Raw genomic sequence first — 27,009 nt, forward strand, 5'->3', positions numbered from 1 at the left:
AGTAATTCTTAGCATCTCTTCATAGTTTTATACCCAAGAGAGTTTATTTAGACACTAGCGTTTCACCTTGCACACTTTTTTATTGGATACCTGTTAAGTCCCTTTAATTTGTAAGTTCCTCCTCCACCTTTTTTCTTTACAATTTACCTTTTGAAGAACATGGGTTGCTTGATTTCAGAATCTCCCATAGTCTGGATTTTCCTGATTGAAGATTTAGAGTGTGATTCAGCATATCCTTCTATGTTCCTACGAATTAGCCACTGGGTCCAGAGGCTTGACTAGACTCAAGTTCCATCCCTTAGGTAAAGCAATAGGTAGGATTAGTGTAGAGAGTGCATAGAAGCTGGGGTGTTCCTGCCCCTTCAATGTTCACTCTGTTCTCTGTGCCCTCTCCTGTTCGTGGATTGGGCAATTCCCCTCCAAGTTCCAGCAGCTATCTCAAATTGGCCCCTGGGACCATCTGGTGAGTACCTATTGGCTAGTTTGGGGCGCTCTGGTTCTCAAATCTGTCAGATGTCCCCATGCTTCTCTTCCAAACAACCATCAGTTACACAAAAGCCTAGTGGCTGTTGGTGGTGGCTCCTGCATTCTCACGATTAGGGATTCATGGGCTACCCTGGCACCGGTTACATGGTAAATGTTTCCCTTGGGTTTGTAGTTTCACCAAGTAGTTGCTCTGTGTGTCTTCTTATGGATTTAGGAAGATCCAGAAATTAGGCTGACACTGTTTTGAGCCATTTTCTCAGAATTCTAGTATTATTTTTTTAACATATGGAATGTATTTTTGAAGGAATAGATTCTTGTATATTTAATGAGAAAAATACTTGATATTCATAAAATCAGTTGACTGGCAACTTTGGGAAACCTGCTTATTCTGTATATTGAGAGATTCTTATCTGGTTGTTTATCAATCCACAGTTAATTTGCTACCAGAACCCTATTTGTAGCACTGAACTCTTTCTTAGCCATACGCAGAAAATCACTTCTCTTGCTAATATTCCAATCCAGACCTATAACCATTCTTACCCCAAACACTTTCACACACGAATAGTAAAAACACAAGGACCTTCTCTGTTCTAATACACTTTGTTGAAACCTCACTCGTGAGCATGATTTATTTTTTTACCTGACTTCCTAAATACAGTGTTTCCATTGTCTTCATTACCAAATTCCAAGTGTTCGTTCCCACTTATTCATAGGTCCTTTGATCTCCTCAGGCCACAGATGCCTGATACCAAGGTTTCCAGACCTTTGATTTGCTTCTGCTGCTTTAACCCTCAGTTTATTGATCTGAGACCTGGACCCCTGCCCATCTCTTCATGGAGCTGGCCTTTTCTTAATCCTACACTGGACTGGCTGGCCCCATTGTCATTCATGCCCTGACCTTGTAAACATCACATTGTGTATAGCATCAGATGGCCTGCTTTTCCCAATATTATAGAAAACCTTCACGTGTCATTTAAAAATCTTGAAAAGTACGAGTTTTAAAGAATGCATAATTTCCTACCATGGCCTAAACTGTGCTTAACCATGCATCCTAACACTTGTAGGTTATTTTCAATTAAGGAAAACAACTAAGAATTTGAAATTGCAGGTACTCTTATACCAGAAAAAAGTAACAGCTACAACACCTCTGAGTCTAGGTGGATATTTGCTGTAAACACTTTTTGACTGGGGTGGTAGAAGTTTTGGGGGATCACTGATGTCTTTATCCTTAAGGGGTTCTCCTTCTTCTGTCTCCCTGATTCCCCCAGAATCAGCTCTAGTTCTAAATCTTTTTTTTTTAATTGAAGTATAGTTGGTTTATAATATTGTGTTAGTTTCAGGAGTCCAACAAAGTGATTCAGTTATGTATATGTATATATATTTTTTCAGATTATTTTCTGTTATAGGTTATTACAAGATCCTCCAGAGCCTGTTCCCATGCCCTCTGCTGTGCCCCACTACTGAGGCCATCTTGACTTTGTAGTGCTGGGGTAAGCATGGTGGTCACATGGAGGAATCTATCAAAATCCCCATCCTTAGGAAGTTTACAGTTTACTGAATTGGAAGTATGTGCATTTTGTGTACAAATAACTATAATCAAAGTAGAAAATACTAAAGCATTAAACAGATTATAAATGAAGTTGTATCAAGGAGAGATTATTTTCTGGTGGAGAGGTCAAGGAGAGCTTCCTGTAGGAAATGGCCTTTGACCTCAGCTTCACATCCTGTATTTATGTTTTTACTTGAAAAGATAATACATTGAAATTCACTTTTTTTTTTTTTTAGAGCAGTGATATTCAGTTCTAAGGCAAATTCTGCATCATGAATGCAACCAGTTGTAGGCTCTGACTGAGGTTTAATTCTAAATAGTTTAAACAAAGAGGAAAATGAATTGTAAAAATGCTAACAACTCTCAAGTTAGAACTGAGCCACAGGGTGCAGGGATGTATTGGACTGGGGAAATTACTGGAAGCCAGTATTTAAATTCCTTCAAAACTCTGTCCTTATCTGTATTTCTCCATGCATGTTTGACCTTTTTCAGAGTCAGATCCAAACTTTTCTTTAAAAAGAAAAATAATTTGTAATGCTCTACCCTACAATGGAGTTCCTCAGCATTGTTTGAACTTATGAAGTTTTTAGAGTGATGGCAGTTATAAAGAACACAATCACTGGGAATTATTTCTAAGGCCTTTGGCTTTTTTCCTGATGGTTTCAGACAAATAGTTGGTTTTGTATTTTTATGTGTTTACTTCAAAACATAAAGTCTCCTCAAAAGTGTGTATTCTCTAGATTCCACATATATGCGTTAATATACGATATTTGTTTTTCTCTTTCTGACTTACTTCGTATAGAGCAGGGAGCTCAGCTCGGTGCTCTGTGGTGACCTAGATGGGTGGGATGGGGGGGTAGGATGGGGGAGTGTGAGAGAAGTCCAAGAGGTAGGGGATGTATGTATACATATAGCTGATTCACTTCACTGTACAGCAGAAACTAACAACACTGTAAAGCAACTATATCCCAATTTAAAAAAAAAGTATGTATTCTCTAGGGGAAAAAAAGCCAATTTCTCTTCACTTTTCTGAGTTTCAAGTTTTTTTCAGAGGTTCAAGATTTTTTTAAGAAAATAGCATTACTGAAGAGTAGATATTAAAATATTTCTTCTTAATCAAATCTAAGGCCTAGATTAATCAAAGCTAAAATCTAATCAGTATATTCAAGATACTTTATATAAACACATATAAAATGTGTTTTTTAACCAAAAATAAAATAGATCTTTCCAAATTAAAATGAAAAAACATAAAGGAATTAACATTTACAAGCACCTGATATATGTTAGACAGCGAGTTCAGCCAATGTTACCTCATTTTGTCCTTTTCATCTTATGAAGAAGATGTGATTATTTTCAGTTCCACAGCTGAACCAAGTGTCAGAGATATTAAAATGATCACCCAAGGCCAAAGCTAATAAACAACAGAGCCAGAATTCAAACCCAAATCTTTCAGATTACAAATTCAGATTTAAAATTACAAAAATATTCAAGTAGGGTTATTTATGTATCTATTTTAGTCCACTGCTGTATAAGGTGGAAATGCAGTGCACTCATTTCATGGGGTTTTGCCCCCACAAAACCTAGCCAAGTGGCCAGTTTAATATATTAGTAACCAAATGAAGAAACCATGTTTAATTCATTTATTTTTAAACTCTATACAGTAACTCAATTTTTATATATCCAGATTTCAAAGTCTTATTCAGTACTGTATAACGATCAGTAAGCAAAACAGACTAAAGCAGGTAAAGAAAAGGAAAGAAGAAGAGGAAACACAGAGGGTTTCTTGCATGAAGTTCTCTATGTTCACTGTACCTGCTGGGAAGTGGAACCATATCTATTCTGTTTCTTTTCTGACAAATGTTATTCATTCTGTCCGTTACAATTCCTTCTGTCTTGTTATGCTGTCTTCGCCGAATTACATTAGATTAGACCAGTTCTTGATAAAACGTTCAGAGCAATACATTACCAAGCCCTGGTGCATTTCTGCAGAGGAGTTAATTTGTGTATGTATGCCCACCTCCTGCAGAGTAACTGCCTCAAAGTTGGGGACAGTTACATTTTCCTATTAGAACACTAGCCTCTAGTTCTTTAGCCTTTTGACCTGCAATGCAGTCTATGATATTAAATGATCTCTCATTTAATAGTAGCACAATGCATACTATTGTGCTATTTGATTTTTCATACACACCTTTTCATGTCTTATATACAGATTTCCCCCCTTTAGAGTGGATTCATAATATCTCATAATAAGATATATGATGATGTACTCACTATTTTACTACTTATAAACATATAGGTTGTATCTAAATTTTTTAGCCATTATAAAAATGTTGCCATGAAATCTTTAGCCATACAATTCTTTGTGTATCTATGCAAATATTTCTGTATGACAGGTTCATAGGAAAGAAATTGCTAGGTCAAAGGGAACGATTTAATATTCTAATAAACAACCACAATAATACAGAGGACTTTCTATATGCCAGGCGCTTTTGTAAGTTCTTTACAGGTGATAACATGTAATCTTTACAACAATTGAAGGAGTCAGGTACTACTATTATTATTTCACAGATGAGGGAATTGAAATATAGAGAGATTCAACAACTTACCCAAGGTCACCCAGCTAATATGTGGTGGAGCCTGAATTCAAATCTAAGGAGTGTGGCCCAGAGACTTGCTATGCACGCTGCCTCCAAAACTTGCTTTCCAGTTAATTTTTTATATATGTTATCCCACCAATTTTGCCAATAATGTATATTATTTAAAAATTTAGATATAGTTTTTTTTAATTTAACATTGAAGCAATTTTAATCTTGGTGTAACTTCATGATGCAATAAAGTTCAATCAATCAGTAGAACAGACACAGGAGTACACAATGAGGCAAAATATTGAGTACGAAAATGGGTGGTATGGATACGAACACAGAAGTGGATGCAAGTGATAGTCAACCATATAGGCTGGAGTGACTGGAAAGCCATAAAGAGATGGCAGAGTTCAGGTGGGGGGTACTACTTAAATATATGGAAGGAAGGCTTGCAGAAAGGGATACTGTTGAGTGTAGTGAGGGATGAATTTGATCATAATTGATGGAGGCAGAATTTCTAAAGCCAAGAGTTACTTAGGGAATGTGGAATTTCCCCTCAAAACAACAGGAAGCCTTGGTTCTAGGAGAAGAAGAGTAATAGGAAGAAATTTGTATCTTGGGAAGTTTAGTCCTGCTAAGTGATATAAAATATAATAGAAATGTATGAAAGCAAAATGACTTCTTGGAAGGTGACAGAGATACCAGATTTGGTGATGAGATCACAAACTAAGAGAGTAGAATGTTGAAGTAGAGATTGAATCAAATAAACTCTGTAAAGAATAATTGGCAAGGGCTTCCCTGGTGGCACAGTGGTTGAGAGTCTGCCTGCCGATGCAGGGGACGCGGGTTCGTGCCCCGGTCCGGGAAGATCCCACATGCTGCGGAGCGGCTGGGCCCGTGAGCCATGGCCGCTGAGCCTGCGCATCCAGAGCCTGTGCTCTGCAACGGGAGAGGCCACAACAGTGAGAGGCCCACGTACCGCAAAAAAAAAAAAAAAAAAAAGAAGAAGAAGAATGGGAAAGATTTAGTTACTGGTTAGGATCAGCAAATAAAGCAGAAAGGAAAAGTTCCATCAGGTTTTCAGTGATTTGAGCTTGGATAGCAGAAAGAATAGTGTCATCCGGTTGGAAATGGGGAAGCTGAGAACTGGAGTAGGTTTGAGAGTACCATAGGTCAATTTTTGGATTTGATGAGATTAAACTAAGAGGGAAAACATCCAGCAATTGTATCTGTTAGACAATTAGAAATGGAGTTCATTTGTAAGATGAGGATAAGGACTAGAAATATATTTTTTAAACTTAATAAAGATGAAAGTTGAAACTATAACACTATGGAAAGGAGTATTGAGAAAAGAGAGGAGAGAGCCAAGGACTGATATGGGGGAATGGCACATAACGAAAAGCTGAAAGAAGGTGGCTACAAAGATGGAAGAAAAGGAGTAAACCAGAGAAGTAAACAGTGAATCAAGAAAGTAGACAGTGAAGGAAGTCAAGAGGGATAAGACTACAAGGAGGTATTCAAATATGTCAAAGCCAAGGACATGGAAAATAGCAAGGAATTGGAAAAAATATATTTTTATATAGTTTAAAAAGAGATCATTGGGGACTCTCAAAATTTCCAGTAGAGTTATGCTATACGATCACAAGAGATGACTTAAAACTTGCTTGGACATAAGTGAGCAAGTGTAGATGGTACATTCAAGAAATTTGATGATTAAATATGAGGGATAAGATAACATCTAAATAAGTCAGAAGGTCGATGCATAGGCTGGTTGAGTTTTTTAAAACGTATTAATCTCTGGGGGAACTTGTAGGATCCTGAAAGGTTAAGCTAATTTTAATCTCCTTATCAAACTCTTCTGCAAAAATATATGGATATGCTGTTTCAAAACTCTATAATCAGTAATCAGGAGTTAAAAATTCCTAGTTATTGATAAATTTTGTGGTTTAGCCAGTATGAAATCGAAGTTTCTTTTTTATATAGAAAATTTTTTTTAATATTTATTTTATTTATTATTTATTTTTGGTTGCATTGGGTCTTCGCTGCTGCGCACGGGCTCTCTCTAGTTGCAGCGAGTGGGACTACTCTTAGTGCGCAGGCTTCTCATTGCATTGGCTTCTCTTAGCATGGGCTCTAGGTGCATGGGTTTCACTAGTTGTGGCATGTGGGCTCAGTAGTTGTGGCTCGCGGGCTCTAGAGTGCAGGCTCAGTAGTTGCAGTGCACAGGCTTAGTTGCTCCGCAGCATGTGGGATCTTCCCAGACGAGGGCTGGAACCTGTGTGCCCTGCATTGGCAAGCAGATTCTTAACCACTGCCCCACGAGGGAAGCCCCAAAGTTTCTTGACACAAGTTTTAAAACATTGTTTTAACTAGGTTTCTTGTATTTTGATTATAAAGGTAATATATACATATTGGAAAATAGAAAATTCAGAACAGTATTAAAAAGGAAAAGATTATTCACAAATTATTCAACTTTTGATATATTTTCTTGCAATTTCATCTTATGTTTGTTTTAAATACTTCAGAAACTTTATAGGAAATTATGTATCCCTTTCATACAGCATTCCAACGTAAGTATTTTGTATGATAACTCCTTGTCAATGTGTCATGCTTATATCCAATCACACAGATAATTCATAATTTATATATTCCCCAATTACAAAATACTTAAGTTTATTTCTCATTTTCATTCAATATTTTAAATTACATTTACTAAAAATTTTCCAGGCAAATTTTTTCTGTATTTAGAATTATGTTTTGAATAGAATTCCATAAGTGGAATTACTGAATCCAAAGTTCTGAATATCTAGAAGGCATGTAATACCCAAGTAGCTTTCCAACTATAAATTTGTTCCAATCAAAAGTTGATTAGAATATTAGATTTTTCCACAAAAATCTCTAGTTCTGGGTGGTTTTATTTGTTTAAAATACTTGTTAATGTAATAGGTAATATACATTAATTTGATTACAAAAGAATAAACATTTTCAATATTTGTTAACTAGTTGAATATTTCTTTTTGTGAATTGTCTATGACCTTTATTCATTTTTTAATGGTGCCTTTGAGTTTATCAATTTGTGTGATTTCTTTATACATTAAGGATAGTAACCCTCTATAACATTTGTTGCAAACATTTTCTCACTCAGTTGATTACTTCCATAGTATGTCTTTTGATATACAAATATTTTCAGATATTTGCCTTTGTGATTTATTTCCTTAATTTTAAGCCCAAGGAACCTTTCCACATGCAGATATCAAATAAAATTCATCTATATTTTCTTCCTTTTTCAGTTGTATTTTTCAATTTTAACTTAATATATCAGAATTTGTTTTTGGTATATGATATACAGTGAGGATATAAAGTTTTTCTCCAAATAGTAACCTATTCTCTTACCAATTACTGAATAATTCTGCCCTGTCCCACTGATGATTCCTTTGCCATTGATACCTTAAATATATTGGAATTCTGTTTCTGGACCTTTTATCCTATTCTGTCTGACCATTTATAGCCCAGGATTAGACTGATTTAATTATTGTTGCTTAATAAAGTATTTTAATATTTTATAAGAATAATACATTTTCATTTCTCTCTTTTTAAGGAGAGAAAGTTCTTAGTTACTATTCATTTAGTGTTCTTAAAAATTCTTAGTTACTTTTAATAGTTCTATTTTTAATAAGTTCTTAGTTTCTATTGTCACTGCTTTTCACATGAGCTTTGGATTCTGTAAAAAAAAAAAATTGAAGTCTTTGGGATTCTGATTAAAATTGCAGTAAGTCTGTAACTAAATATGCAAGTAAGTGACTTCCTTAAGACATTTTGTCTTAACTGTAAAGTTTACAGATATGTTTCATGTAATTATTATTTTATGCCTATATGAAATTTCATTGTTTTATCACATCTTTAACTTTATTTCAGGGATTTTTTTTTTCTGGCTGCTTTGAGAATGATATACTGTCATCCAGAATCATGTAACTATTTGTTTATTATGTTTTAATCTCTTATCAAATTAATTCAAGAAACACTCTTGTTAAATAATTTTTAAATTGTTATTTTAGTTATTGCAAAAAAAATAATGTCACCATTTCCAGGAGCCATACTGACTTTTCTGTTTTTAATCATTGCCTCCACATAAACTTTCAGACCCTGTATTTATTCTTATTTTGCGTAGTCTTATTTTGTTCCCAATTTTGAAAGGGAATTTCTAATGATTCACATGTGGGTATGATGTCAGTTGTTTTAAAAGAAATGTTCTTTATCACAGTTAGGAACCATCCTTCAAATCTGAATAACTAAGAGATTTTATCATGAATGGGCACTGAAATTTATCAAATGCTTTTTCAGAATTTATGAGAAAAGTTTCTAGTGATATTTATTAGGATAATAGTTTAAAACAACCATTTCTTGTTAAGATAAACCCTACTTGGTGATAGGGTTGCATTTTATCAATATTTTATTTAGAATTTTTGTATTAGATATATAAATTAGTTTAGCTAGGTCTTCTTTTTATACTCTCCATATTAAGTTTTTGTCTCAATGTTATATACATATAAAATTAATTAGGGAGATTATCATCTTGTTCTCTACACAAAAACAAGAGAATTGAAAAAGAAAATAAAAGTCCTTATAAGCAGACAACATAATTATTTACATAGAAAGCATAAGCAATTCTATAGGGAAACTACTGAAACTAATAAGGCTTTTCCATGAAATCGTTCACTACAAAATCAGTATACAAACTCAACAGCATAACTTTACAAAACTAATAGCTAATTAGAATGTGAAATAAAAAAGAATCCTATTTAAAATAGGAGTAAAAGAATACTTACAAATAAATTTAGCAAAATATGTATAAAATCTCTAAAATTTGAAATTTTACTCAAGGTAAGACTAGCTCCATAGCTAATAACCACAACCCCAAACTCCCAGAACCTCTATAATGAAGGGATTGCCATGAGCATCTCTAAGCTGCTACAAAGCAAATTTAAACTCCATAGTCATCTATTCACATGAATTGTTTTTATTTGCACATTTTTCCTGCAAAGATGGTAACTTGAGAGAGAATACTTCTGTGTGATGGAAGCCAGACATAGATCAATACCCATTTATTTGATAAGGCAAATCTGCTTTAAGCACGCCTATAATTTCATTATTTTACCACTGATTCACTTACACAACACTAAAACACTAAAACGAAGAGAACAAACTTTTTAATTACTTTCCCATTAAAGAGTTCATCCCTTCCTAACACCTACCTTCCTGTTCAATCCACACATCATCCAAATTTCTGTTCATTCTCCTCTTATGGAGGTCCTTCACTATGCCATGCACAGAGATAGACACTGGGAATATAAAACTAAATAAGACTACGCTTGCCATAATAAATTCAAATCTAATAAGGAAGGTATATCCATTTGATATCCACCTGATAGTTTATCTAAATCATGCTATTGCTTACTGACATACTTTCTACAACACAACTTCCCCAGAGTCTGAGGTTCTTTTGGCTGAAATATGTCTCCAAGTCATAGTCTCTGGGGAAACTGTGTGTGTGTGTGTGTGTGTGTGTGTGTGTGTGTGTGTGTGTGTGTGTGTGTGTGTGTGTGTGTGTGTGTGTGTGTGTGTGTGCACGCGCGCGCGCACCCGTGCATGCACACGTGTGTGTGTAAAATAAATTTTATTGCCTCTTGAATTACATTTTCATTCATAGAAACAACTTTCCTAGATTTAAAATTCTATGATTATAGACTCTCTCCCTCATAACTTTGTAGGCACTGCTCATTTCCTTCTGATTTTTATTTTGTGAGGAAAACTACAGACCAGCTGAAATTCTTTCCCTTTTCTTCTTGGATACATTTCTTCTTCCTCCTGTTCCTCCTTTTCTCCTCCTCTTCTTTTTCTCCTCCTTCTCCTCTTCTTCTCCTTTTCACCTGGATATACATAGGTATAGTTTGTGCTATTTAATTTTTCTAAAACAAATTGAATTCTTTAGAAGTTGAGGGCTTTTTTTAAGCTCAAGAAATTTGCTTTTTCTTATGCATTTGATCATGACTCCATTTTTCATTGTGGTTTCTTCAGGAGCATCACTTCCAGCAATAGGCTTTTGCCTGAGTACTTGAGATATTGTTACCTTTTCCTTGTGCTGTAGAATTTTTTTTCAGAAGCCCCTGAGTTTTATATGTATATTTATCCTCAAAGAAGAAGATCTGTTCACATCATACATTCAAGTAAACTGGATTACCCTTAGCCACATCTCAAAAATCCTTGGTTACTGATAGTTCCAATCATTTGAAGCTGTGGGGTGCATAGCCCCTAGCCTGACTTCACTTATCTAAACTAGCTCAGTATCTACTACTACGTTTATTGACATCCTCAGTGACTACCAAGAAGAAAAGACATGTTCTAAAGCTCTCATCCCTCAAAACGTATCCTACTCTAGTCTCTTCCTACCAACAATGATTTACATGGTGTGAATACGTACTGCCTTATGAGAGTAATCTTTCTCATCTCATTCTCCTCCAGGTAGTAGTGTTTGCTAGTAGTCATGCTGTTAATGAAAAGATCTTAAGAGAGAGATGCTAACAGATCAGGTGAAATAGATAATGATTAGAAATAATTCTTAGGCACTAGTCAAAATTGAAAGTTTAATTTTCTGATTTTCGCCACTTCTGAGCTTCCACCAGGAAAAAACAGCAGTGACTGTCCATATCCATATCCTACCTACTTCCCAAATTCTACTATTCTTTGAAAGTCTGTCCCATTATGTGAATTCCAGAAGACCTTTTTTTCTTTTTTTTTTTTTTTTTTTTGCGGTACGCGGGCCTCTCACTGTTGTGGCCTCTCCCGCTGCAGAGCACAGGCTCCGGACATGCAGGCTCAGTGGCCATGGCTCACGGGCCCAGCCACTCCGCAGCATGTGGGATCCTCCCAGACCGGGACATGAACCCGCGTCCCCTGCATCGACGGGCGGACCCTCAACCACTGCGCCACCAGGGAAGACCCGGAAGACCTTTTTAGAGGCAAGCTAGTTTGTCAGTGGAAAGAGACCTTCACTGAAAATAACAAGACCCACCACTGATAACTGCCAAGCTATGGAAATTTGTACAAGACACTTAGCCTCAACTTCCTTACCTCTAAAACAAAGATACCGGATCAGATAGTTTCCAAGGCCCACTCTAGTTCTAACATTAAAACTATATATTTTTCAATACTAAAATATTTCAGGTTAAGATAACTAAACTTTCCAAAACAATTCTAAAAGAATACCCAACTAGCATAGTGACTTACTTCCAGGATTTGACACATTTCAAATCTTAGTAATCACTGATTAATTTTTCAGCCACACATTTAAGCATGCTATAGCATGGAAACTCACTGATATAAAGTAACAGTATAAGATGTTTCAATCAATAGTAGGTTTAAGGATAAAACACAGAGAGCTATGAAACCATAAACATCCCAGAATACAAAATTAATTTAAATATACATTTGAATGATTACCATGGGGCTTAATATAAAAAGCTGCAAATGAAAACTAAATATTATCACACACACAAAAATAACCTTAAGATACATAGATGCTTTCTGTCTATGCAGTATGTTCTTTGTCTTAGATTTCACATCTTCTTCTGCCTTTTAGTTCACCAAGACTTTAAATGCCATTAACAACAACAAAAAAAACAAAACCACCAAGACAGTTTGCTTTCTCCTCTTTGATGTGAAAAAAGGAAGGGGGAGGGGAAAAGAGTAGAAGAGAAGCTATTCTATGAACATCACAGCATGTCAGAGATCTGAGGTCAAATTTCAGTTTTCCATTTACTGACTTTGACAGGTAACTAACATCCGTACCCAACTGCACCATCTATAAAATGTACACGATACCTTTATCTGATATCAGAGCAAGATCTTATCCTTAAAGCATTCTGCACAATGCCTGGCACACACAAGTAATCAAAAATTGTACCCATAATTGTTATCATGACCATGAATTACTTCAAATATAAATCTTAAATAACATGGAGATAATGAGCAAACAAAAAGGAAGGAACATGAGGAAAGCACAAAAGGCATAAGAGAAGGAATGGAGCTTAAGTCAAGCCATTTCCTGGTTTATTCTACTCCTACCACCTCTGATGATATCTAACGACCTAGAAACCTGAATGGAGGTAAGTTACTCCCACCTGGAGCCCTAGACTTGAAGGTGGGAGGAGAAGTAGGGCAGGTCAGCTGATACTGAACTATGACATTGCCAGAGTGGTCATCCCTCATGAATTCACCACACCTTTCCTTTGAGGGGCCCAGCAAAGTCCCATGAGGACTGATTCAAACCCCTTTGTCAGGGGCTTAGGCAGTTTGGTAAACTTGTACAAATGACTTGAGCAGCTGTGATACTTTTCATCTAATATTTTACAGGATGCTAATAGAGACTTGGAGGTAATTATTTAAAACATTACATGAATAATCATTACTAAGTGTTTTTTAAATTATTCATTCACAGAATGTATTAAAATTATGTTGGGTGAGAGACTAACTCTATTAGGGGTGCTTATATAATGCTATATTATAATCTGATAGTAATCAGGATCTATTATCAAAAAGCTTTTTATCAAAAGCTGTTCTTCTAAAGAGAACTTCAAATTAAACAATCAGTTCTTTCATCCTCCTGCCCTTTGCCAATGTTTACTCACATGAGCGTTACTCATTCCTGAATAGAGAGTTTGGTATTCATGATCCAATAATGTTGGTGACAAAGGGCACATTCTAGGGACCCAGATGTTGATTTGAGGCACAATAGCCTAATTTCTATGGATTTAGAATAGACAAGATTATGTAACAGGCATAGCCTCTGATTAAATCTTCATTAAATGCTCAAAAATGTTAAATAGATGAATAACAAGCTCCATATTAGATTATTTTCATATTTCATTCCGTCACAAGTGGAAATCTCTTATATGTTACCTTTTCTTCTCTTTTTGGAAAATAACTGCTTGATTGATATATACCTTCTTCAACTTGAAGATGCTTCTATTCAATACCATTTTTATTCAGGGATAGGCAGTCAACAGATTTCACCATGCAAATGTTAGATGGATCAGATCAAGGTTATAGCAAACCAGCCCCACCAAATGGGAAGAAAAATCTATTGCACAGTGCAACACAGATGTAAATCACATCTGACTGAATTAAGCAGCTTCCATAGTTTCAGCAACTACAAAGGTATTGTTTCAGCAACTGCAAAGGTATTAAATGAATCAACTCAAATATGTACAATCATAAAAATCACTGTGCAAACTGAAACTGTTCAAAGCAATCTTGCTAATTAATGGGGAAAATTATAATTCTCCCAAGACTTTTGAAAACATTCTGTCAAAAGAAACAAAATCTTTTGCTGTCAGCTATAAATGTATAGGGGAATGAAAAAAGAGAAAACATCTATTTAATATGCTGTAATTGGAAGCATTAGAAACATGGAGAATTAAAGCACTTCGTTTCTTTTTAAAATCTTATCGAGTGCAGTTTGAACAGCACTCATCACATAACCATAAGGCGCAGCATCTTTTCTGTGCCTTGGTGAACTGTCATTCCACAGTTTGGACCAGTCACCAGCAGTTCATCCTTCCTGCTTTCGACGCGGTAACATATCTCAGAGTTCCTTTAATGTGAATTTTTTCTCCAATGTCACCTCTACTAGGACATCTTCATCTTCTTTCTCATTTATGTCAATAAGGTCACTTTTCATTAAGTTCCTTGTCTGCTTCTCTAGGGCCCGGCATGGGCAGTAATGTCAACATTCACAAGGTCAGTAATTTTTTTCTATTAATCCATTTACATTCTATACAAATTTCACTCCAGTGTTATCACTTTTTGTTCCTTAGTTGCACTTTCTTCTTTTCTGGCTCATTCCCTCTTTTGATAATCCAGGTTTTTATCACTGGAAAACAAGGCAGTAACACAGCTACACACTTTGCTATGTGTGAACCGAACCGGGGCACAGTGACCAATCACCAACAGACTTTAAAAGAAGTGATGTCGGGCTTCCCTGGTGGCGCAGTGGTTGAGGGTCCGCCTGCTGATGCGGGGGACGCGGGTTCGTGCCCCGGTCCGGGAGGATCCCACGTGCCGCGGAGCGGCTGGGCCCGTGGGCCATGGCCGCTGGGCCTGTGCGTCCGGAGCCTGTGCTCCGCAACGGGAGAGGCCGCAGTGAGGGACCCGCGTACCGCAAAAAAAAAAAAAAAAAAGGCAAAAAAAAAGAGAAGTGATGTCATTGGTTGCTGAGGATAATACCTATCTGTTACTTATATGGTGATTTGTGGATTAAGAAACTAGCAGCAAAGTTTGTACTTTAGGCAGTGATACACGTTCAATAGGCCATGGTAACTAAAATTTGAATGTGTCAGTGGGAAATGGGTGCTATTTAACTAAACTGTGGGCACTGAAATCCAGGCGTATCATGGAACATGAAAACCCGTGCAAAGTGAGGACTGCTTGCATGTTAATGAATAAATATAAACTGGCCATTTAATATGTATCAAAAGAATATTATGTTTATTGTATGAATTAGAGATAAGAAGTATGGATTATTAATATGAATAGAGGCTTCCTGCCATTATGGAATAGTTAGGAAGAAAAATATCTGCATAAGTAACTACAATACTAGGCATAACATAAGTGCTAGGCATAATATAAACACTGTGCCATGGAAACACAAACCTGGAGTTCTCAGGAGACAATTATGAATAGCATGACTATTAAGCAATAATTGTAATAATGATAAAACCTTTTACACTAGTTGCATCTACTCAAAATTGTCAGAAGACGGTCACATTCCTAATTCCACTTTTTTAGGGTTGTACCATATTAAGCAGGCAGCTCTCAAGACTATGTTTGACTTGGTTGAGCAGTAAATTTCACATTTTATGTTAGAAAAGGAAATGTGTATTTTCTAGTCAATGTTTCCACCCAAGAGATTCCACAAAATTGTTCAGGGACTGCTGAGTACATAAGTTTGATTTTTAACATGCTTTTCCCCACCAATGCAGCCCTCCAAATCTTTTTAGAAAACACACACACACGCACAGAGTTAGGATGTACAAGTGGAGGACGAGAGAGCAGCAGTTTGGGAAAGGGAAAAATATATCTATGCATTTAGAGGTACCTTTTAAAAAGCTTTAGGCACATTTCTTTAGCTGTTAGTTGTTTTCAAACAGCATAAAATTTCTCCTCCATAAGTAAGAGCACCAAAGAGAAACCACATATTTTCCTAATTCAATTTTTATATATTCTCCAATACAAATCAAATTCTATAACAACAGAGTTAAAGCCTTTAAATTACCTTGGTACAGTTTCTGGTTAGAAACTCAGATGAAAAAATGGTACCTCCTGGTGAGTGCTCTGATGGAAGGCTTTTCTCAATTACAAATCTGTTAAATCAATAACTTTCCTGACCATAATTTCTAGATGTTTACTCTGGGCAGAAACCAGCCATTGCTACATTACTGCTTATAGTAATACATAATAAGACCACACATAAAAGTCTTAACCACAAACCCAGGTGCTGAGCAGGCTCTGATCCTTGGTGTAACAACAGAGACAAATACACAATCTGGATGTATTTTCAGTGTTGCTGAGACACCATCTCTCATTTACTCTGATTTCAGCAATAGTTAAACAAAAAACCTTTAGTAATCAAGAAAACTCATTTCACTGAATTCTTGATTAATCAAAGGTTTTACTGATACATCATAGTGGGGAAGAACGTTCCCTAATAGACATTCAACATGAGGGCTCTTAAAAACCTTCCATCTCTAGCATACTCAGCCCAGAAAATCTTACTGAAGAAAGTCGGAATTCCAAAGTTGTTGGGGAAAACTCCAGTCACTCATGTTGTCTTATTGCAGTATTTGATTTAGATAACTATAGCATCAATGGATTTTTCTCCATAATTTTTCTATGAATCTTTGAGGTATTTAGTAACTTTGAAATACTCTTATTAAGAATTATTATCATCATAAACTTGGATCCATTTACCAGATAGCTGTTATGTGCAAGGCACATAATATCCTACATATTTTTCAAAATTTTCCCTTTTTAGCCTCACCATAATGTTGCCAGGTAGGTGTGTTTATCCCCACTTTACAAATAAGGAAATGCACGTTTATGGAGTTTTAAACTGTTAATGAGTGACAGACCAGATTCATGATCAGGGAAGTCTGATTTCACTGCCCAGTTTTTTTTATACTATGTTATAGTATTTGAGGAAAGCAGGAATATAACTACAGATTGTTTTTATAGAATAATAAAAGATGAGTATTTTACAGTAGAGGTGTTTGGACAGAGCTTCATAAGATAATGGAGGGAGGATGTTCCAAACATGTGGTTTGAGTGGATGAAAACATGAAGAAGGTTTTGAAGAATGAAGCCAAAGACAACGGCGTGGACCAGAAGTGCAGATGAAGGAAAGGTCATCAGAAGCATCCTTGCAAGGCGCTGGGTTTTAGGATTTGATTCAAGATGTAATAAGATGCAAGTGAGAGGTTTTCCAGAAGGGAATGGGTGATAAAAATGACCTATCTTTTACACAGATGAGACAAATTCTTTCAAAATCTAGGTCTGACTATGCCACCCATAGCCAAAAACTTAACAGACTTCTCTGTATCTCCAAGATAATGTCTAACAACTTTTATTTATTTATTTTTGTCTAACAACTTTTAAATGGCATTCAGAGGACCCACATTTTCTTTAACATTTCCTCTTTTTACTCCATCTATGCTTGCTCCGCCCATAATGAACTCCTTGCAATTTCCAGGACACACCATTCTCCTTTATGCATCCACATGTGGGCGCACGCTATTTTCTGCTCCTTTGTCTAAAAACAATGAATTTCAACCCAACCTTCAAGAGTCTCCTTAAGCATCTTCTCCCCTGTAAAATCCATCATGATAACAGTTAAGTAGTGAGTATCCATATTTTATGTCCTGTCTCCCCCACCAAAAAAAATTGTCTCAGTGTTCCTCAAGACCTAAGAATATTGTGAAAATACTAGAGGCATTTACATTAAAGTTATGAGCAAATCAAATATGTTAACTCTATTAGCCAAGGTCGCAGTAGGAATCAGATGGCACAATCAATTAAGATTTGAGAAGGATTTAATAGAGAAACTATGGACAAAGGTATGTGCTGGATATAAAGAGACCAGAAAAAATAGTCAACTAACCTCCCTGCAACAAAAATAACAAGGGAGGAAGAAGCTCCTAAAACCAGGAAAGAGACTGTCTCCTGTTGAGGGCTGGTGAGGGGAATTTTGATTTTTGGTTGCAGGATTCAGCCAGCAAAAGGTGACCCCACAGGAAGGAGACTAAAGAAATAAATACCTGACCCGACTCTACTCCCTCCTTCCCCTGCCTTGCCAGGACTTCTCAGCGGCAGTACAGTATAGAGGAGACCACTGAATTGTCCATCTAAGGGCAGAGTAGAGAAGGGTGGAAAATGAATTTGGAGAGCCAAATGGAGGATAACAAGCATGTCCACGTCTAACACTGTCAATGGAATATAGTATTAGAAACATAAGCTAATAAAATTAGCCAAGGCAAACAATATGAGGTATAAAAAATGGAAAGAAGTGTCATTCACTGAAAATAATATGATTGTATTTCATTTACTCAAAAGGGGTAAATGTAAATCTTTCATTAAAAATTCAGTTGGCTGAATAAAAAAATCACTAGCCTTCCTGTTATAAAATATAATGGAATAAACGGTCCCATTTAAAATAGGATGAGATACCACAACTAGGAATAAGCTTTTAAAATGTTTAATATTCACATGAAGAAAAATGTAAAACATTATTGAAATACACAAAAGGAGACTTGAATAATGGTAAGATATATTCTATTTTTCATATCATAAATATGTCACCAGTTTAGGAATGATATCAAACTATTTTATTTTTCCAAAAAGTGTTATCAGCTTCTCTTATGAGCCCTACTTTCTACTGCATAGACACCTCCCTTATTGATATTGACACCCAGGTACCTACCATGTTAATTACTTGCACTATTAGAAAGTTATTCAGGTTCTAAGACCTTGTTCTGCTCACATTAAAGTTTTAATCACTTATTGGATATAAAGCTCTCCTTCTTTCTACACAAGCAGGGGGAAATGGTGACTCTAGCAGTAGAAGCAGGAGGTGGAGGAAGACATGAGCTTCTGTAATGTGTACCTTTCCTCTTTCTCCTGGACGTAGTTTCCCTGATATTGAGGAGGAAGGAAAGAGAGAAAAGAGAAAGATGACTATTTAAATTTCAATGGTTGGGGACTTCCCTGGTGGTCCAGTGGTGAAGAATTCAGCTTCCAACCCAGGGGATGTGGGTTCAATCCCTGGTCGGGGAACTAAGATCCCACGTGCCCAGGGGCAACTAAGCCCATGCGCCACAACTACTGAGCTCGTGCACCTCAACTAGAGAGCCCACGTGCCACAACCAGAGAGAGAAAACCACGCACCATAACTAGAGAGAGAAAACATGGAGGCCACAACTAGAGAGAAGCCCATGAGCCGCAGCAAAGAGCCTGTATGCTACAATGAAAGATCCCGCATGCCTCAACGAAGATCCCGTGTGCCGCAACTAAGACTTGATGCAGCCAAAAATAATAAATAAATAAAATAAAATAAATAAATAAACTTCAATGGTGGCCATTAGTGGTCATTATCTATTTAAAGGTCATTGTCTGTTCAGTTAGTGGTAGAGCTTTTCCAGCTCCTTCTCTTAGGGGAAGTACAAGCTTGCTTGATAGAACTGGCTGGTGTGAAACTTATTTCCAAATAGTTCCCCAAGGCACTGATGAACTCTTCCAAGACTCGAGACCTGGCCACTTTTTCCTGCTGCACCTCACCTGGGCATAGCACATTCCTTTGAGAGGCCTGCCTCTTTACCACGTCTGTGACAATCCCTGATAAAACCAGAGCCTACAATCACATTATCCCTCTCTTGTCCCCAACTCTGGCACTTCAAAGCCATTCAGGAGCCATCTGCCATATTTCTCAGCAACCATGACTTTAAGCAGAGGGGAAGGTCCTGGCATACTCTGTGGCTTGCTGTTCCTCACTGGGCCATGTCCAGGTCTGCTAAGTAGGCAGCCAATTAAAAAATGAAATGCTCATCTTGCTAGCACTTCCGGAGTCTAGGAGTACTTCTCTTGGCGTTTTCTTTCCTTCACCTCAGGAAAAGGAAACATTTCCGCTCTTCCCTTCCCACAGAACAATGAACAGTCCCTTGGCTAATGCCCAAAGTGATCCATTTCTATCTTTCAACTCTTTTATTATCAAATGGCTGGGGTGGGGTGTGGGTGAGAGAGCTGCTTGTGGTGAAGCAGCTCTTCTCAGCAGGTCCTGTTAAGAGGTTCCGGCTGAAATCCACTGATTTCCTGAAGTTAGAAATTGGAAGTCTCTTAGAACCTTTCATTTTCAGCTTGGTCACTAGCCATTTATTTTACAAAAATAAGATTCTTATTACTCTCATATATATTGTAAATGGTTAAAATCTCTATGGGGCAAAATTAGAATTCCACCTACCTTTGACAAATAAATACCATTTCTAAAATTATACTATAGATAAACTTGTAAATATGAAAAATAATTATTTGTTACATTTTGCTCATAAGAGTAAGAGATTAGAAACAACCAAAGTGTAGTTAACTAAATAATGGATGTTCGTATAATGGAATAAAGGCTAAACATTATTTTAAATGTTTTAAATATTTTAATGTTTTCATTAGTAAGCAGATTAGTGATTCATTTTTAATCAAGTACTCAGGGGACACTGACTTTGTAGTTAATGCAGTGATATTCCAGACTATATAAAGAATGGGGCTTAGCTTTATGTATACTGAAATGGAATGATCTTCTTAATAGATTTTTAGGTGAAAAGACAAAGGCAAGGTAAATGATAATTAGAGCATGTGCTTTTATTTGTGAAAAAAATATACATGCTTATAGGTGATATGTTAATAGATAAGTGTGTGTGTGTATGAAGTTGATGTAGTTATCCCTGTTTTACAAATGAGAAAACCAAGACTTGAGAACCTAGCAAATTCCAATCACAGAACCAGTTGCAGCGTAACTATGATTTGAATTCAAGCTTATCTGACCCCAAATCACAGGCACTTTCCAATACAACATTCTTAACCTTTGACTAACGTTTATCAGGGTAGAATTGACTACTCCTTTTTCTACCATCAGTCGACCTTGTAAATATATCTATTTTAGAATGTATCACACTATATGCAGCAATATGTGTATATGTTGCTCTCCCCTGGTCTAGCGTGGGCCTCGTGAGGGCAGGTGCTCTGTAGAGCCATCTTTGTATCCTGGGTGCTCTGGTGTGGTACACTGAAGAAAAGCACTTCACAAAGGAATGAAAGGCATGATACATCTTTGTACGTAAGCAACAATGGAGGAGAGCTTTATTACGTGCCTAGTAAGGCAACTGCCTTTTTTTTTAACAGTAGTAATACTAAGAGTGTGCCTTAAGGTATCTGAGTACTATATGAAAGTTTAGCTAAATGGGCTAAATATGATTATACCCAAGCCTCAAACCTGCATAACAAATTTAATTTAGTGAACATTTATCAAATTCTATTATGTGCTGTTAACGAAAAGAACCATTTATTTCTATGATCACACTTTACAGTCCCTTGTGCACAGAGTGCTGATGTCCATTATTAAGTGGTCTGAAAGGTCAGGCCACTAAACTTTTGCTGATTTGCAGGTCCCTCCTCCAGAGATTCAGTGGGTCACATATCTGTTCATGTGGACATCACCGCCACCCCAGGAACAGGAGAGCATAAAGTCACTATAAAAGGTATATTTCGGGTCCAGGTAGATAAAACAGCCTATGAGACTTTAATCTCTGGAAATAATTATATCAAAAATGTTTTTTCTTGAATCTCTCTTTAAAAATCTATATTAAATGATTTCAGGGCATGCTCGGAATGTCTTCATGAATCTAGAACTTTTGATTTAAAACTGAAACAAATGAATGGCACAGGTACTTAACCTATGTTACCTGAAATATCTAAATGGTTTAAATACATTGGTGATTACATTTCAAAACTGTATACATTGAACATGTTCTCTATGGTTGAGGCTATGATATACATTGAACATTGGTGCTGTGGTTGGCTCCAACTTGCCAATGACATTTTAGATGTTAAGTCAGCATGTTCTTACTATCCACATAACCTACCTACTTTTTCTATGTGATTTCCAACAACTGTTTGATTTTTTTAAATGGGTGGTTGAATCAATTGGTTTTATATTGTAAAAGCACAATCTGAAAAGAGGGGTCATTTCAAGGATATAATTTAATGATTAATACTTTCCTCAATAGAACCATGTTCTATTTTTATATTATTATAGACTTAGTCACTTTAAATAATATCTACTTTAATCAAAACCATGGCCTTCTAACATATTTTAAAATTGCATTACCTAACGTATCTTTGTATTATAAAAGTAACACTGCTATGGGCTATAATAGATTATATACAGTACTGGTAATCATACAGAAAAGTGGGCATGACTATATATTCCAGTGTCACTAAATATATTTGAAAAATATTTTGACAATGCATATCAAATGGTAAAAGTTTTATCAACCTTTTACATTAGCAAATTTAATTGTAAGACAATTCCTTAAGGATATCATCATCAAAGGATGAGCAAACCTGTATGAGAATGTTCATTTAAGTATTATTTATGATGCGTGAAATTAGGAAACCGCCATGATATGCAACAACAAGTGATTGGGTAAATATAGAATGAAATGTACATATAATGAAATATTTGCTGTTGGAAAATATATAATAAATTAGAGTGCTACCCGTGATGGGCTTAAAAAATAAAGCTACTTATAAGACTGCAATACATTATGATCCCATTCTATATATAAAGATTGAAAACATCATACCAAAATATTAACTCATTTCTTCTGAGTGATAAAATTATATATTTTTAAAATCTATTTTCTGTATATTTTCTAAATATTTTATGATGAACATATAATTTTAATATGAAAAGCATCATTTTTTCACCTAAACAAGAATCACAACTTTTCAGTATTAATGATTGTCCTTTCAATTACAGCTCACATTTGCCATCCCAGTGCCACATGGCTTAGAGCTGAAAGCGCCATCAAGCGTGCAGCCCAGAGAGTAAATGGCTTTTCCTTGTCAGTGGGGTTAGGGTGCTATCAAATGCAAGTTACAACTTCATACATCGTTTTAAAAAATAAAAATTCACTCTAAGGACCAAAGAGAGAGTCTAGGATTCCACACATTGGTTTGCTAATACTTTATATTCCTGTCTCTTTCCTTTTGGCTTTTAGTGATTGCTATTAATGACTTAAACTGGCAGACCACTGCAACGTTCCGCCCCTTTGTGGAAGTTTGTATGCTGGGACCCAACCTCGGAGACAAGAAGAGAAAACAAGGCACAAAGACAAAAAGCAACACATGGTCACCAAAATATAACGAAACATTTCAGTTGTAAGTTATGACCTGACTCCTTTATTCAACCAGGCAATAGGCATTGTAGAGCTACACTTATGAGCGACTCACAGGGTAGGAATGGCACTGGGCTTTGCTAAGGAAAGCAAAACCTATGGGTTTAAGGATTCCTGTTCATCATTGATCCAAGGCAAATGAACAAGGCTCTGTTTTTAGTTCTCTTCCATTTGTTTAGTATTTGTCCAGTGCCTACCATGTATCAGACAATAGTATAGGCATTGGATGTATGTAGAAGGAGGACTTTGCTCTCGTGGAAGTTACTCTCTAGAGGTAAAGAACGTATGATAAACAACATCATAAATAAATAAAGTTATCATATGATAGTACTAAGCAGAGCATTAAAACAGGGTGATGCAATAGAGTGATGGGTTGGCTGCTTAGACGGGGTGTTCAGGGAAGCCTCTCTGAGCATGTGCCTTTTAAATAGGAACCTGAGAAAATAAAGAACCAGTCATGTAGGGAAGAGAGTTGAGAGCATTTTAGGACAAGGAAAATTGCGAGTGCAAGGATTGTAAGCAGGAGCATGCCTGGCATATTTAAGAAACAGTATGTAGTGGGCAAGGGAGTGAGATAAGATGAATTTGAAGAGGTGGTCAGGTACTACATCACACAGGGCTTTGAAGTCAGTGGTAAAGGAGCCTGGGTCACATTCTAAGCTCAATAGGAGACATTGAAGGATTTTCATATGAGGGTTTGAACAATCTGATTTACATCATTAATGATTATTGTGTTTGCTGTATAGAGAAGTAACTATAGGGAAGGCAAGACCAAACAAGTAGAGATAAGTTAGAAGGCTATTGCAGTAGTCTAGGTAAGAGATAATAGTGACTGATCAGATAGTCTTAGGGAGGAAGGAAGTAGTCAAGAGATGGAAAAAAGTGGACCATCCTCAGTCCCAATCTTGACAGGTCTAACTGTTGCTATAGGAAAGAGCTGGCATTGAAGCACCAGGCTCTGCTGGAACTGATTTACTCTGGAAATTTTTATGCAATTTAACATCTTGTGAACAGTGCTTGATAGTCTGTGCAGTGTATTCCCCTGAGAAAAGGCTCCTAGATATAATAGCGTATCCAGGAGTCTGAGGTAAAGAAAGGAAATTGTAATAACGGATGTTGAAATGGCACAGAAATTCTTCCAAACGGTACCCGTCCCCCCGGCCTAGCTTCCATGACCCCTAGTAACGCCTCCTACCCCTATATCACTGGGGAGACCTTGCCTGCAATGATTAATTACAACATAATATTTTAATTCCAGTTTCTATTAATATCCTTAACATCAGGGCAGTAAAGCATTTTTAGATGGATTTCCTATTTCCATCTAGGGAAGGAAGGAGTTTTTAAGTTCGATTGCAGAGTGACAGCTATGTAAATACAATCTAAGTAAAATTTAAAGGATATTTGCATCAGAGTTCAAAGACAATGATACTCTATTTGCCAATATAATATTCTGAGCAGTATACAAAACTTTCAACAGTCTATTAGAACCATATTGATCCCTATTTGAAAATGCTCAAAATCCATATTTTTAATCCACACAGCATTCTGAGTAAAGAAAACCGCCCACGGGCCTATGAACTTCACCTTTCAGTTAAAGATTACTGCTTTGCCAGAGAAGATCGAATTATCGGAATGACAGTAATTCAGCTCCAGAACATAGCAGAAAAAGGAAGCCACGGGGCATGGTATCCCCTATTGAAAAACGTCTCTATGGATGAAACTGGTTTGACTATCCTTAGAATCCTCTCGCAGAGGACCAGTGACAATGTGGCTAAAGAATTTGTAAAACTTAAATCTGAAACAAGATCTGCTGAAGAGAGTGCCTGAAACAAACACTGCAAGATAGCATCTAGGAGAATTCATAAACTATAACTGTTTGACTACTGCATGCATGTGCAAATACACGGGAATGTTTATTTCACTACGTTTCAGTGTTTGCCAGTACTCAAGAACAATGTCTACAAGGTATGTGGAAAACCTGTGGAACTTTTATACCACTTCTGGTCTTTGAGAAATAAATGTTCCATGAAGTATCAAAATTATGATGTAAAGTGAAATATCCAGAGCATCTTTTAAAATGTTTATTTCATTACCAATTTCTCATCCATTAAACATACTAAAAAACAGTCTCTTAAGTTGGTCCATTAGTTGTCCTTGTTACATTGGTGTATATGGCCAGTAGGTATGAAAGCATCTGTTACTCAAATTCTATTTTATTTAGACTTACCTCATTATAGATGTCTTACAAATACCCTTTTCTATCATGACTAGAAATGCAGTTACTTCTAGAAAGCATTTGTAATTTTATAGTTGCAGGTATATTGTGATGATTTTTGCATACATATTAAAATAGAAAATGTGGGAAATATTTTATGCCAACCGGTTTCCAACCTTTCTGAAATCACTGTGAAGAAATGCTCTTAAAGCAAACTTATAAAAAGTAATGCTAAATAGTTTGTTAACAGTGTTTGATATATCAACAGAACTTTGTTCTTTAAAACTGCCAAGGTCACATCACATTTGTAAAAAAAAAAAAAAAAAAGGTAAGTTGAAGCATTTGCCATCTAGCATTATGTCTTGGCTTTACCAAATTTCATTCTTTAGAAAGTCATATGACTAATGGTTTAGGAGTATGATGGAAGGTTTGTTTCTTAAATTACCTGTGATAAGTAATTATACTGTTAGTGTTTTCCTTCTGACAGTTATGACTAACTCCTTATTTACTGAGTGCTATAATCAGTTAAATGCTTTTCTCTTTTTAGAAATATTCAACAGTTTTTACTGAATGCAGCATTACTATATATTGCACTGGAGCAAAATGTCACGTCTTCAACTATTTAGTGAAAAATGTAAAATGAAGTCTGAAGAAATTGCTTACAGTTTTGTAATTTATGTTATTTATAAGCCCAAGATGCATACAATGCAATAGGAAAACAACTTATTACAGCTCGGTAGATAAAAATATAACTAGGTTAGAGTGTGAATATGAAATAGTCTATGAATATTTGCATTTTCTCTGTTTTAATGGTTTGACTTTTTAGAATCTGTACCTAAGTACTTGGCTGTAGAACAGGACTTTGTAGTTGTAACTTATGGTCATAACTGTTAGTGGGCAACATACATATGCAGGAACAAGATCCTGTTATAGTGACTGTGCTTTGTGAACAAGCTGGTCTGATATGTTAAGAACAGAAATGAAAAGTATCATGACTCTCAGAACCATGCTGTTACTGGGTGTGAAAACACAGACAGTAAGATCCACTAATTCATGTTAAATTGATAAGCAAGTGCTTTGTTAATGACGTCTCCAAATGCATAGTACAATGCAATCCTCTGGCATATGCATTAATAAATGGATGTATATTGAGCACATGCAATACTTCATTGTATCTTCTGCCTTTTTATTTCATGTATGCAACATCATTCCACTATTTAAGAATAAAAAATCCAGGCTCTTTTTACTGGATAGAACACTCTTCACAATGTTTAGTTCTAGTATCTCATTAGAATTTGAAAAAAAATTTTCCAGGAGTTGTATTCATGGAAAAAGCCACATATTACAGGATAATTACCCTTAAAATAAGAAAAAAGCTGATGTATCTACCTGTCTGTACGTCTCTGAATACTGTTAAGCCATGAAGAAAATTCAACATTCAACATATAGACAAGCAACACAGTTAAATAAAAACTTACATGACAAAAGGTTTCATTATTTTCTTGCAAGATTCATTCAAGATTTATAACAATTTTACAGAACATTGACTTGAGCTCTTTAGGAGCACATTAATGTCATAAAGCAGCACACCCTTGAATAAATGGCAGTTTGCGTTTGCATTGATCA

General features: G+C 36.0%; 1 protein-coding gene across 1 annotated transcript in view; it reads left to right on the top strand.

Annotated features, from left to right (window-relative positions):
* The window catches only part of UNC13C (unc-13 homolog C), a 406,907-nt gene extending 380,318 nt beyond the window's left edge, over window positions 1-26,589 (top strand). The window contains exons 26-28 of the mRNA XM_073801031.1: window positions 21,375-21,467; window positions 22,992-23,151; window positions 24,710-26,589. Of these exons, the coding sequence (XP_073657132.1) occupies window positions 21,375-21,467; window positions 22,992-23,151; window positions 24,710-24,995 (539 nt within the window). The 3' untranslated portion in view covers window positions 24,996-26,589. The remainder of the gene's footprint in view (window positions 1-21,374; window positions 21,468-22,991; window positions 23,152-24,709) is intronic.
* Window positions 26,590-27,009: the final 420 nt, after the last annotated feature.

The sequence above is a fragment of the Tursiops truncatus genome, chromosome 2 (assembly GCF_011762595.2).
Source record: "Tursiops truncatus isolate mTurTru1 chromosome 2, mTurTru1.mat.Y, whole genome shotgun sequence".
NCBI classification, from domain to species: domain Eukaryota; kingdom Metazoa; phylum Chordata; class Mammalia; order Artiodactyla; family Delphinidae; genus Tursiops; species Tursiops truncatus.